General features: G+C 54.5%; 1 protein-coding gene across 1 annotated transcript in view; it reads right to left on the reverse strand.

The window, feature by feature from the left end:
* Nucleotides 1–2,775: 2,775 nt before the first annotated feature.
* ARHGAP39 (Rho GTPase activating protein 39) overlaps nucleotides 2,776–14,193 on the reverse strand; it is a 34,945-nt gene continuing 23,527 nt past the window's right edge. The window contains exons 6-10 of the mRNA XM_018067845.1: nucleotides 8,908–8,981; nucleotides 7,215–7,414; nucleotides 6,254–6,345; nucleotides 5,592–5,761; nucleotides 2,776–5,228 (exon numbers count right to left, since the gene is read on the reverse strand). Of these exons, the coding sequence (XP_017923334.1) occupies nucleotides 5,034–5,228; nucleotides 5,592–5,761; nucleotides 6,254–6,345; nucleotides 7,215–7,414; nucleotides 8,908–8,981 (731 nt within the window). The 3' untranslated portion in view covers nucleotides 2,776–5,033. The remainder of the gene's footprint in view (nucleotides 5,229–5,591; nucleotides 5,762–6,253; nucleotides 6,346–7,214; nucleotides 7,415–8,907; nucleotides 8,982–14,193) is intronic.

The following is a 14,193-nucleotide window of genomic DNA, read 5'->3' on the forward strand; positions in this document are numbered from 1 at the left end:
AGGGAAGCTGAACCTCACAGCTGAGGCAATCCAGTAGCTCACTGCCCTCAAAGGAGAGGGTCCTGCTCCCCCTCCACTCCATGCCCTCCACTTTCCTCACCACCTACCCAGTCTCCCCGCTTCCCTGTGATCTGAACAAAGGACCAGACATGGCACAGAAGGGATGGAGGAAATGGGGCTGCAAGTGGAGATGAGATGACATAACCCACTAGTTCTCCTTTGGGAGAAGTCATAGCTTTGCAGACCAGTGTTGAGCTTCTGAACACCTTCGTGGCCTTGGGCCCCAATTCCTGCCAGCCCCCATCCCCTACAGCTGAGGTCACGCAGTCCTCCAGCCCTCAGACACAAGCTCCCTTTATGGGAGTAAACACTAAACACTTCAGACAACATGGGATCACTTACTCGGTGACACAGTGGAAGGTCCAGGCAGAGGCCTGGGCAGGATATGCAGGTTCAAACCTTTGTGGCCTGGGCAGAGTCCTCAGCTGGTGCCCCCTCCTTTGGAAGGCACAGTAGAAATGAAAAGTGACTCCATGTGTCCCAAAAGCTTTTCTGCATGGCCACCTGTAAGCAGTCAATGCTGGCAGGGTCCCTCTGTGGTCCACCTCACTCTGAATGCCCGTGCTTTTCCCCGTCCCCTCATCCTGCCTGAGCTCCTTTCCCCAGTTGCATCCACACCCAGTTCTCTCCCCCATTAACCATGGCTGACAAATGCTGTGGGAAAACAGGAGCTCTAAAAGCAGCAACGCTGAGCAGCTAAATCAGCTTTCCCCATCTTCCTGCTGGTGAGTGTCCTGCAGACAGTCCCCGGGTGTGCCAGAGCCAGAGCCCTGCCCGGCACAGCCCCCGCTCGGTGCTGCCTCCACGAGCTGCTTGTGCCGAACCTGCTGCACCCACAGACCATCCAACCAGCGCTGGGGCAGCAGTGGGACAAGGACCCTCCTGTCTCTGCTTGGCCCTTGCCAGGACCCTGCTCCAGCACGGGCCTCCCATGGGGTCACAGCCTCCTTTGGGCATCCACCTGCTCCAGTGTGCGCTCCTCCAGGGCTGCAGGGGGGTCTCTGCACCCCGATGCTCCTCCAGGGCTGCAGGGGGGTCTCTGCACCCCGATGCTCCTCCAGGGCTGCAGGGGGTCTCTGCACCCCGATGCTCCTCCAGGGCTGCAGGGGGGTCTCTGCACCCTGATGCTCCTCCAGGGCTGCAGGGGCACAGCTGCCTCACCGTGGGCAGCAGCACAGGCTGCAGGGGAACCTCAGCTCTGGTGCCTGGAGCACCTCCTGCCCCTCCTTCTGCAATGACCTCAGCATCTGCAGAGTTGTTCACGTTCTCACTCCGTTGTTCTCGTGCTGCAATTTTTCCTCTGCACAGTAACCTTCTTTCTCTTCTTAAATATGTTACCCCAGAGGCATTACTGTCATTCCTGATGGGCTTGGCCTTGGCCAGCGGTGGGTCTGTCCTGGAGCCAGCTGGCATTGGTGACATGGGGGAAGTTTCTGGCAGCTTCTAACAGAAGCCACCCCTGTAGCCCCCCATGCTACCAAAACCTGGCCACAGAAAGCCAGTGCTGCAGGCATGGTGCCCCTTTGGGACACATCACCCTTCCAGCACTGGCAGCAGGTCATGGACAAGCCTCAGTTGCCTCCTCTCACAGCCAGACAAGTGAGCTGTGTCCCAGCCACCCTCTGGCACAGGGTCCAACTGCACTGCTGGTGGAAGCCCAGAACAAATCACAGGCATGTTCCAAGCCCAGCTGCTGCTCTGGCCATCGCTTTTTTAAGTGATCCAGGTACCAGGCCAAGGGGACTGCACGAGTAAGCCTGAGTCTGAGCATGAGCTGAAGCACTTGGTTTGTGGGCTTTTCTGATTTAGCCAAAATCAGTTCATTTCAAAGCAAAGCTTTGGGGAACACTCAGAAATTGGGCAGCAGATGTACATAGGGAAGGGCTGTGTGAGGCTGTGATGCTCCTCGTCTTCCTTCTGCTCTCACTTGTCCTACAGGCCACCCACCACCCTCTGCCAGCCAGACCTCGGGAAGACCCAGTGATCTGACCAGCACAGGTGATCTTAAACTACTGCTGTGACAGAGCAGCCCTTGCTGGCTTTGCCTGAAGTGCACCAGCTTTTCCCAGTGCTGACAGGACAGTGACCACCCCCAGAGCACCAGCTGGATCCAGGGCAGGAACTCATCCCCATGTGGCTGCAGCAGCACAGCCAGGCCTGTGCCACAGCCCCACTGCAGTGGGAACCAGCACCAGTCTGGAGCACCAACAGACCAACCCTGCGGCTCCTTGGAGCATGGATGAGGAACAAGAGAATCCTCCAGTCCAGACATAAAAATGTCCCCATCAGGTCAGCCCAAGAGTCCAACTAACCCCATCTCCAGCAGCAGAGACCATGCAGGGGAGGATGCCTGTGTGGTCACGTCCCACAGCCCACCTGCAGCACTCCCAGCTGCTGGAAGAGGGACACGAGTAGAATATCTTAGCTCCAACTGCCCAAAAACTTCTCTCATACCTTTATGACCCTGTAAGGCTCCTGAAGATCCTATGTACAGCAGTATTTTCTTTCATCTGTTTAAACCCAGTCTCTTCCAAGCTTCACTGAGTGTCCCTTAGTAGCTGTCTGAGAGTTAAGAACAACAGAACCAGCCCACGGCATGGTTTCCAAGTGCTTGCTTCATGCTGATTCCAAAATCTTATTCATGGACACTGACATCCAGGCTGAAATATGCAGCTTCAGGCAGATGTAATCATGCTTCAGAAATTCACAAAAAAATCCAGTGCACAAAAAGAACAACCATGGAGATTTTATTTATTACTATTAGAACAGAGAAGAGGCTACTTTACTGATTGGTATTTACAAATCTGTTGGCAAAGAAAATAATATCCAGTGTCCTTTATTAGCCTATTTTACAGCCCTGGCAAGAAGCATTCATTTGTAATAGCAGCAAATGCCTATGGTTTGACTGACTGCTACAGCGAAGTGCAAGGAACAACGGGGGTCACCCACAGGGCCCGGCCCAGGGACAGGCTCTGCAGCCCCATGAGAAGGGCAAGGCCACACGGCCAGGGCAGGACAGACCTCGGGACAGTGGCACAGCTGGTAACCTCTGCTCATGTCTGCAGCTCTGGGGCAGAAGCTCCAGCCCTGGGGAACACACTGTCCAGCGCTGCAGGAGGGCCAGACAAGCCCCGCGGTGTCGGAGCGTGGGACCGGGGCGGGAAACACGCTGGCACATTTCGGGGGTGTGTTTGACAGAGCTAATCCTGACAAGGCAGCAGGATTTCCTGGCCCACAGGACCACAGAGGCATCTGGTGGATGGAGAGGAACCATGACCTTTGTTCAGCTGGGCACAAACTGAATTCCTGCTGTGGAGTTCATCCAAACTCATCCGAATACAGGCTCTGGGAACCCTCTCACACAGAGCCCCAGGCAAGCCAGCAGGCTTGGGGCACTCTGCATGTGGCACCTCTTGCCCACACTGGGTACCCATTCAGGCATCAGCCCTAAACCTCACTGTTGGCAGGGCTCGGCTCCCCACTGCAGTCTGGAGAGGATGATCCCAGGTCCCCACTGGAAAGGGAGAGGGATGCAGAAACACAAATGCAACCTTGGATACTCCTGGCAGCCTTAGCACTGCACCAGTAATCCCAAAACTCGGCTTTTTGTGGCAGACCAGCCTCCAGCAAGAAAAACACCTCAAAGGAAGAGTAACACTAGGATGCCACAGAATTAGGATCTGCTGTTTGGTAAGGAACATATAATAGCATCTGGAGGCTGCGGAGAGATCCATGTGCTGCCTCCAGAGGACAGTGTCTTTGCTGTGCCTCACCTCTGGTGGCACACAGAAAGCCACATGGGTTCAACAGCAGCTGTGAGAACGCTGAGCTGCTGCCTGACGCTACCTCCACTCAGGCTCCACCACATATCAGCTGCTCAACCTGCCTCTTTCCTTCCCCTTCCCTTCCCAACCCCTCTGCAATGCCTGTGGGAATTCAGTGGGAAGAGCACAAGTGCCACAGCTGACTACAGGCAGTACCAGCATTTCACAAGCACACAGCATTGCTGCTGCTCTCAGAGAACAGGAGCACTTCTGACTTTTGGGGTCTTCCCAGCTTTCTTCAGACCTGGGCTGAACCAGGAGGGGGACCAAACTGGTATTCAGTCCCCAGCAGAGCAGTCTGGGAAGGATGTGCTATCAGGAAGGGGTGCTGGAGCCACAGACGCTGCTCTGAGCGTGGGCTCTGATGCTCTCAGTAAAGCTGGTGTCAGCTCATGCTGTCCTTAGCAAAAAGGAGCTGCAAGGCTGCTGGGGTCACCCCTGCAGAGGATATGGCCCTTGTGAGGAGGATGCCACAGCGGTTGTTTACCTGTCAGGTGCATGGCCTTCTCTTTGTGCCCAGCCCTGTGGTGTGGGTGGGTGCTCAGCAGCAGCAGCTCAAAGACCTCCTCTCCCTGGGCTGCAGTGTGCTTCCACAGACCACGACAGCCCGAGGGACTTTTCTGCCTCAGCAAATCCCCTGCGCCTCCACAGCCCTCCAGCCGACAGTCTGCAGAGGTGAACCAGGCTGCCCCCATAGCAGGAGGATTATCCCCAGTGAGGCAGCATCTCCCTCAGGACCAGCTCATGCCACAGCACAGGAGTGATGTCCTCCTACCTGAAGCCAACTGTGCCTCCAGAAGGGAAATGGAGACTCTCGTTGCCCCGTGTAGCGGTCCCTCACAGATGTCACAGCCTTTTCACTGAGCAACCAGTCTTGTGGCTCCCAGGAGGAGGGTTGCCCCCCTCTGACACACACTGGAAGGCCAGGAACCGCTGACCCTGACCTGGCATGTCCAAGGACTTCCTGGTGCTGACAGAACTGAGCCTTCCAGGAACGTCCAGTCCTTGTGGTCGTATGCCGGGAGATGCTCAAGGGCTAACCCAGGGCGTGACAACAGCAAGGACAATGGAAGAAAACTACGTGGAGGGGAGAAGATTTAGGGTACCCAGCAACTCCCCAGAGCAATATGTGGACCAGGGGCCAGCGGCTCAGACCAGCCCTTTGATGAAGCTCGTGTCCAAGTGCACGATGAGCATGCGGAGGAAGGACATTTCCTTGCGCGTGTTCTCGAAGATGACGCGGGGGTCGTCGGACTGGCAGCGCAGGCAGTTGGGGGCCATCACCATGGCCAGGTTATTCACATCCATTTTTGTTCTGCCCACGTTTGACGGCTGAGCAAAGATCTGCAGAGAGCAAGAAGACATTCAGCTGGAACAAGAGAAAAGGGCAACAAAGTCCAAACAGGCACGCGAAGGAGCAAGGAGAGCAGAGATGGGGCCTGCCTTAAGGACAGTGCCCCAACAGCCACGCATGCCCAGGGGGAGAGCACTGTGCTCTGACACAGCTGACAGCCTCGGCAGGCAGGGAACGGGCCCCGGGCTCTACGGCATCAGGAGCAGGGTTTATTGCTCCCAAAAGGGACAAGGCCAGCAGGGCTCTCCCCCTGAAGCCCACCTTAAATACAGATAGGAGGTCCTAAAACCCTGCCAATGGCCCAGCACAGCTGCCCCAGACCCCTGGCCAGCAGGGCTGTGGGGGCTGCCTACCTGCAGGAAGTGGATGAGGTAACACAGCACCAGCCTGTTGAGCTCTGGTAAAAGCTGCACCACGGCCACGGCAGCGTCGGGGTTCTCGTAGTTGCTGATACACTCTTTGTAGAACTGCTGGGGAATCACAGGCTCCTCCAGCTCCCGATACCAGAGCTTGAGGAGAGAGGCTGGGCAGAAAGAAGGTGCATTAGAACAGCTCTGGTCACTTCCTCACCCCCTTTGGGGGCAAACTTGGCAGTGAGACAGAGAGCAGAGATGGGATTTTGTGCTTGTGATGCTTCACCTTATTTCAGTCTTGGCTCTGAAACATTCAGACAGCCAAACTAGCCAGTTATTGGGAAACATTGGCTTCTACCTGCCTGCTCCTCCAGGAAGCAGCTCTGGGGCTGCCTAAAGGAGAGGACAAGGAGACCTGAAGGACTCCCACTGCTCTGCCCAGCTTGCACAGCCTCACTGCACCAGAGCCAGAGGTTCTTCCCCATTCCCACTGTTTCCTCTATGGGCAGTGTTTGGAAAGGCAGTGAAAGGGCCCAACATGAAATCCCAGTCAGTACATCCAGCCTGTGTACACAGCCCCAAGCAGCAGCACACCCCCTGCTCCTGCCCCTGCCCCTCCACAGCCACGGCCATGCCAGAAGACTCCTGCCACACTGCTGTACCTGGGATGTTGGGGTCACTCAGACTGCTCGGGATCCTCCACTGATCCACCTGCAATTTCAATGCATTCACTTCATCTATGTCACCAGGTATCCTGCAAACAGAGACACAGCAAAGGTGATTTTGAGAGCGAGCTGGGCCATGTGCTCGGTGTGGCAGCTGCCCAGGTGTGGCTCCCAGGCTGCTCCTGAGGCCTTGGGGAGAAGGGACCAGGCACCAGCAGCAGCTACAGCAGCAGTTCCTCAGAGAGAAGGGGGTGCCTGCTTTTACACACAATCTTAAAGTCGGGGTAGAAGCAACACTTGTCTCCTTCCCACTAGGTCAGAATCAACTCTTGTTGTCCTCATGAGGGATTGCTGTCTGTTACCAGGCCTCTCTGCAGCATGTTCAGACCAAAGATGAGCAGCATCTCTGGCTAAATATACCAAGACATTAGAAATCCTTACAAGGCAAAGTTGAGCCTTTTGCTGCCTACCTTAAACCATGTTTAGCTACTGAAAAACTAATACAAATCTTAGATACAAATCAAAACCACACACAGAAAAACCCCAAACAAATACCAAACTCCAAGGAGAATGCCCCGTGTTCACCACACAGATTCTGTGTCTCTCTTGACTCCCCCTGTCTTGTGCAACACCAGGGCTGATGTGCTGCACTGGATGAGGTGCCCTGCTGGGACCCCAGAGCTCCTCCCTCCCCTGAGCCGGCCAACCACCACTGCTGCATCTGATGAGAACTCACTGCCTTGCCTTTGGGTGAGGTCTTCCCTCTGTTAACACATGCAAACAGGCTAATGCTACTTCAAGAGGTGATTCCTGAACTTGGGGAAGGTTGGATTTTGTCCAATCCACAGCAAAGTGCTGTTCTCAGGGAAGAGGAAGCACGTGGAGGTCAATCTTGATTCCTTGGCTTTGAGGACTGACGTGGGTGGCTCAAAAGTAACACAGTACCCCAGAAGCTCACCTGAAAATCCCCTCTGTCTGTTCCCCTCCCAGGGCCAGGACCTGCTGTGACAGCTGTGTCTGCACCCAGGGCAGCTTGTTCCCTGGGTACATGTCCTGCTGGCGCAGCATGATCTCCTCCAGGGAGCTGCCGAAGAGCGACGGGGTCAGGATGGCGTTCCTGGCGTGTGTGATCTCCTCCACCGTGGGTTTGCGGAGGCCCTGAGGACAGAGAAGAGCTCAGAGCAGCTGTGGCACAGCCAGACTCAGGGAATCAGGGTCCTAGAGACGGGGAGTAACCAGGACAGAGCAGAATGCCCACACATGTGGTCACCTCGCCAGCCTCCTGGCAGCATGGCTCTCGTTCTACAGCTTCCACTTCCTAACATCAAGAGTTGCTCTACTCATCAGGCCCAAGAGGAGCAGAGGAGACCACTTTGGAGAGTTCTGGGTGGTTCTGCAGGGATTCTGTTGCTGTGTTTCACAGAGTGAGGGGACTGCTCCACCTGGTCTGGGAGGCAGGATGGAGCCTGGCCTGCCTCTGGCCGCAGGGAGGTAGGAGAGGGCATCTGTGACCTGACGAGTGCCTGGCCAAGGGACAGCTGAAAAACAGTCCTTGGGAGAAGGGAATTCCAGGTATTTCCAACTCCAGCAAAAGCTTTGCTCTCAGAGTGCTAAAACTTTTTGAAAAGCAGGCGGTGGTACCTGTCCCTTCTGGCAGACACCAACACTTGAGAGGGGCTTTGAATCTCCGGTGGCAGCAGTTCGGAGGAGTGCAGAGCTGGCACAGGGGGCAGAGCTGGCACAGGGGGACAGAGCTGGCACAGGACAGGCACAGGGGGCAGAGCTGGCACAGGGGGACAGAGCTGGCACAGGGGGCAGGCTTCCCAGCACGATGGCCTTTGGCAGTGACCCTGCAGCCAAGAGGGAGGCACAACAGGGGGAAGTTCCCACCAAGCCCTCGGGGGAAGCAGTGGCCAGGGCTGCAGTTGTGTGCCCTGTGTGTCTGGAGGCTTCCTGTCCTGCCCCTGCCAGGACACCAGGAGCCTTCACCCCTCCCGAGATATTTCAGCTATTTGCTCGCTGTACACGAAGTCCAGATGGCAGGGAGGCCCCAGAGGGATTTGCAGAAATAAAAGATGACCAGATCTGGCTCAGGGACCTAGAACGGGCAGGCTGAGGCCACCTGCCAGCTTTCACAGCCACACAGAGAATCGTGCAGAGGGAAGGGAGGAGGATTTTCAGATAACACAGAGCACAGAGGCTCCCATTCAGACATCTCTGCTGTGTGACTGTTTGAACTGGGAATGAATAACTCTGCAGTAAACCAGCTGGAAGACCCAGCCCATGCAAGCTCTCAGTGGCAAAGGGAGAATCTTCCCTCACCTGAAGAAACCAAGTGATGGGCGTCCTTTGCACAGACAGTTCCTCTTACCCCGAAGATAAGTACGTGTTGGGTTTGTCTCTGTCCTCAAGGCCAGGGAGCACCCAGCCATGCAGCTGCCAGCATGGCAGGCACTGCCTGCCAGGAGGATGATGGGACCTGGGCACAGCCTTCTCCCAGATGTGCATGGGGAGATGCACCCTGAGCAAACCTCCCCCACTCGCTCTGTCTGCATCTCCCAGCACTGGGTCAGTGGTGACCTGAGCCCTGGAGTGAGTGCTCAGGGACCCGGGCAGCAGAGTGCCCCGGGCAGCCCCCAGGCCCTGCTCACCTTTTTGCCTCCAGTGACGGCCACTTTCTGGAGTTTCCGGTAGCAGTACTTGGCATAAGTGCTAATGGGCAGACCTGGAGGGAAAGAGGAACGAGTGGTCAGCCCACAGCACCATGTACCCACCACCCCAGAGCCCTCCAGAGAGCTCCAGCACAGCAGCTCAGACTGGCACAAGCAGCCCTCTCCATGTGTGGCAGGGCAGGGCTGCTGGAACCTCGCACTGAGCGCCCCGAAGCCTCCCAGCCCCATGGCAGGCAGGGTCAGTGCCAGCCGGGGTTTGGGTCTCCTTGGTCAAGGCTGGTAGCTCTGCCCCTCCCAGCCCCACTCCTGCAGATCTCCACCTCCCTCACAGGAGCCAGTCCTGACTCAGGGCACGGCTGCCCCTCAGTGTTCACAGCCTGGGCACACACACGCCTGAGTCCTGCCCGCTGGCACAGCCAGGGCAAGTGCCTCACAGACACAGGGCCAGGTAATTACATCCTCCCAGACCAAAGCCACAGAGCACACAGTCAGCCTTCTGCCAGGGGAGGTTATAAAGTGTTTTAAACCAATTGCTTATGATCCAAGAACTTCAGTTCCTTGGCTAGTGGGAGAGGAGCAGCAGAGAAAGCTGTGTGCGGCCAGAGAGGCAGCACCACTACCTAGAGTGACCTCAGGACACAGGGAGAGGTGTGGGGAGGTGGCAGGGTGTCAGCACCCCCAGGACATGCAGAAGGCTTCCTCATGTTCCTGCCTGCAGCCTCCTTGAACCCTTGTCCTGTGGGGCTCAGGGGTGCTCTGCGAGATGGGGAAAATGGGACACACCAGGGCCTGGGAACTGCACCTCCAAAGCTGCTGTCCTCCACAAGAGTGCCTGCTCTGGCTGTGCTTGGTTCAGTGAACTCTGAGGGCGAGCGCAGGCAGGATTCACAGAGCTAATCCCCCCGTGACACCAAGAGAAATGTTTGCAATGACAGAGTACTGATTGCTGGGAGAGTTTTTCCAAAACCATTGGCCTTTTGTTCTTGTTCAAGTAAAACCCAAACTGCTTTGCTGAAAGCAGTGAATAGATCTGCCCTATTTGATTCCCTGCCAGGCCCAAAGCTTGCAGCAGAGTTCAAAATACTCGTGGCTTTGAAAATCTACATTCTGGTCAGATGCTGCGTGTTTCAGATCAGCCTTTCACACACCCTAAGGCTTAGGTAAGCTGGTTGGGAACTTGGAGGTCCTCAAAACCCCTCAGTGCAGAAGGAGGACAAGCTCTTCCCAAGCAGAGCAACAATTCCCAAAGGTGAGAGATATATTGTCCCTCATTCTCCTCTCAGCCATCAGACAAGCCACAGTCCTTGGCTCCTCATGATGAAAGAAGCACCCCCTGCCTCCACCAATCTGCCTCACAGCTGGAGCAGCCTCTCCCCACTGCCGGAGCCATGCCAGAGGAGGTACAGCAGCACTCCCATCTCCCACAGGCAATGGGAAGGAAAGCCAGCTTTAAGAATTTCTCTCTCAGGAATATCTAAAGCAAAATATTCACTGTAAGCAAAAATCTTACTAATCCCAGGCATGATTTACACTGGGAATGTCTAAGGACTAAAGCAAACAATCCCAATGAGCTGCTCTGTGGTGCTTCACCATCCCAGGTTCCAGCTGCTGCTGTCAGATGTGAGACACACCCTGAAGCGAGGTGTCACCCTTTACAGAGGGGATGGGAAAAAGGCTGGACTCTGTCTCTGCATCCCAGCAATTATGCAGGAGGCAGCACATTCAAAACTAATAATAGGAAATGTTTTCTCACACTGTAATTAGACCATGAAACCCATAATCACCCCAAAAGCTTAACAAGGTGTGCAGAGGAACTGGTGTCTTGCAGAGCCTGATGCGTGGGCAGCAGACATGTTTGCTTGAAGCCTGTTTCATACTTTCCCAGGAAGCTCCCTGGTCCTGGGAACAGCCTAAAACATCCAGCATTTCTGCAGCGAGGCCTCCTGCTCAACGTGACGACTGAGCTGCAGCCTCTGACCCAAAGGGGCCTGTTGGGGCCACACGTGAGGCCAACCAAGTGTGAGGCAACTGAAAAACAGACTTGCTGCATGCACGAGAGGCTGGAGGAGACACTGCCCACAGAGCTGAATGGCCAAGAAAGCAGCAGAGCCCTGAGGAACAGGGTGAGCAGCACTGGCCCTGGTGAGCACAGAGGCCATGAGGCCTCCCTGCCCCGGCTCAGCGTTCCCGGCTCCGGGGCACGTGCAGGGTGGGATGGACAGCAGAGACGTGGAGAGGCCAGGAGGCACACAGTGAGCTGCTGACAGGAACATGTGGGAGAGGAGCAGAACTTAGCCTCAGCTTTTCCAAACCAGCAACCTGCCCCAACCATCTGGTGCTTTTGGAACGCTCAGCCAGTGCCCAGCTCCTGGCACTGAGCTCTTCGCACACGGCCTGGTGTCCCAACACATGGGGCAGGAACCCCCCAACGTCCCAGCTCATGCCCCGTGGTGCAGGGCCAGGCAGCTTTGTCTGCACCACTTGGAAGGGGCTAATCCTGAAGGCAATTCCACTTCTGTGAGCACATCATGAATCTGAGAAATCAAAGATGGTCTGTTATTTCGTGTGGTACCACAGTAGCCTCAGGAGCTCAGGAACAGAAAACTACTAACAGCCCACACAGTGAAAAACAGTTTTCAAGGGAAAATATTTTTCCGTGTGCCAGCCTAAAAACACATGTGAAGAGCATCTTAAAGAATCTCTCCTCTTACAACAAGTTAAAATCCCAACACATGCAGGAACATACCTTCTGCAACAGACTAGAATGCTTTCCTGCCAAAAAATGTCTTAAAAATGCATCAAATAGGACCTGCCTATGGGACATGTATTTTAGCACAGGAAGAAGTTGTTGTCTGGATATTTTTCTGATCTATCACGGCCTCTTGGACCTCAGCCAGAGGCAGGGTCTGAGACCAGGATCCTGTCTTACTGTGCTCTTTAGCACAGGGGGAGGTGCCCCCAAGCAGCTCAGCTGGGCTTGGCACCAGCAGTGCTGCTCTCCTGGCTGAGATCTGCCCAGGCACCCCCATTTTACAGCACTGTTTTAGCTGCTTTTCCTCACACCACCAAGTGCCTCCTTCTGCATCCCAGCAATGCTCCTCCATCACCATTCCTTACGTGGGAAATGCCATATTCAGCAGCCCAAAGGGCCGGATGAGCCAGCAGCCTGCACCTGTCACCAGGATAAAAAACAGATACAGGATGTCTGAAAAATGAGTCTTCCCCTTCCAAAGTCTCCTGGCTAACAGCAGGTGGGCAATACCCTGAGGCAATGCTGCATCTGAACCATTAACCAGCAGCAGACAGACTTCCCTTCTTAGAATTTGTCCCATTTCTTCCTAAGCCTCTTTATGCTCCCAACCTGCACCACCCCCTGCTTTGCTGACCCTTCACGATTTCATTCTGTGCTTCAGGACAGTGTGCTCTGGACCCTGCTGCCCAACACCAAAACCAGGCAGCCTCCAGCTCTGCTGCTTCCAAAAACAGTGAGAAATTTTCTTCTTGCTTTCCCCAGGTGACCTAAAGTTTCTTTCAGCCCATCGACCTTCTCCCCTCTTCCCTCCTCCAGGTGACACCTCCTGTGTCACCTCCTGCCACACTCACGAGTCTCAGAGGGACCCTGGGCAGCAGATGCAGGGTGGGCACAGCACAACACAGTTGAGGGCTGCTTTGTTCTCTGTCCTTTTCCTACAAGATCCTCTGTTTGGTCTCTGACCTCTTCCCAGCACTGTGCATGTGTTTCTGGAAATTCATATATGAGCTGCAAAATGTCCTTCCCTCCTCTGAAGGGCTCCAGCGGGGCCTGCTGCTGCACGTGCACTCAGAGACCTCTGCCCCACGTAAAACCCTGCTTCTGGGGACACAGTTTTCTCTGCTGCTTGATGGCTCTGTTACTCACCCTCACCAGATCCCTCTGCACCTTTCACTTCTACAGTCCTGAATAATTTTGTATCAACACTGAGTTGCCAGCTCATGATTCGTCTCCTTGTATAAACCCAAAGCCCAGCTTACATTCCTGCAGGATCAGCAGACAATCCTCCTTCTGAAAACACAGCATTTATTTCTACCTGTTATTCTTCTGCCTTTCAATGGGTTATTGATGCATAAAAAGATCTCACACTACCTTCATATTTCATTTACTCGCAGAAAATTACACTAGAAGATGAAGATTGCAGTGGTAAGTGTGGGAAACTTCAAAATTCTTTCTTTGGGTGTATGTCAGATGGTAAATGTTTACTCACCTAAGTGTTTATAAGCCTCTGCACTGAAGGGAGTGTGTGTGTGTGTGTGTGAAATCACTGCTTCGACTCCATTTTTCACTGAAAGATTTACATAGATGCCTGCTTATCTACTACTCAGTTCTGACTGAAGACAGTACATTTCATTTCCTTATGGATTTCTCTGCTAAATTGCTGCTACATCATCCATAAGCATCTTCACATTTCAGAGCCACTAATGAGCTTCTCACAGCAGCCTTGCAGCTTCAGGGATCCCACCACCCCTCACACGTCTGGCAAATGGGGCTGGTGGAACAGAACCAGGTGTTCCAGGGAACAGCCTGACCTTTCCAGTCAGCAGCAGACAGAACCTGGTGTGGTCCTGCAGGATTCCCCCTTACTTCAGGTGCAACTCTGAGGTCAGGCCCCAGAAAAAGTCCTCAGAGTTCTCAGTCACCTGTGAAAAAGCTGGTTTGAGTGAGCTGCCAGCCCTGCTGCCTCCTCTGCTGAGCCCCTGCAGAGCAGCTCATCCATCCCAGCCACTGCCAGAGCAGCCTCCTGAGCCAGAGAGCACCCAGGGCCCAGGGAAGGGCAGGAGGGAACAGCCTCAAGCTGTGCAGGGGGAGATTCAGACTGGACATAAGGGAAAACTTCTTCACTGCAAGGGTAATGAGGCACTGGCACAGGCTGCCCAGGGCAGGGGTACAATCTCCACCCCTGGAAGTGTTAAAAAACCACGTGGATGTGGCACTTGGGGACATGGTTAGTGGTGGCCTTGGCAGTGCTGGGGGAACAGTTGGACTCAATGACCTTAGAGGGCTTTTCCAACCTTAATGAATCTGTGATTCCATGAAAGGGAACAGTGTGTGTGACCTGTCACCAGAGCCCAGCTGAGCCCACACACGCACGGCTGACTCTCAAGTGCTTCATTCTGGAAACTTTATGAAGTTATCCTAGCATGCCTTTTGCATAATGTTTCATATACTTATATATATTTATAAATATATATGATAGAAGCAAAACAGAATATCCTGAGTTGGAAGAGACC

The sequence above is a fragment of the Manacus vitellinus genome, unplaced genomic scaffold, assembly GCF_001715985.3.
Source record: "Manacus vitellinus isolate BGI_N305 unplaced genomic scaffold, ASM171598v3 scaffold_124_pilon, whole genome shotgun sequence".
In the NCBI taxonomy this organism is placed as follows: Eukaryota; Metazoa; Chordata; class Aves; order Passeriformes; family Pipridae; genus Manacus; species Manacus vitellinus.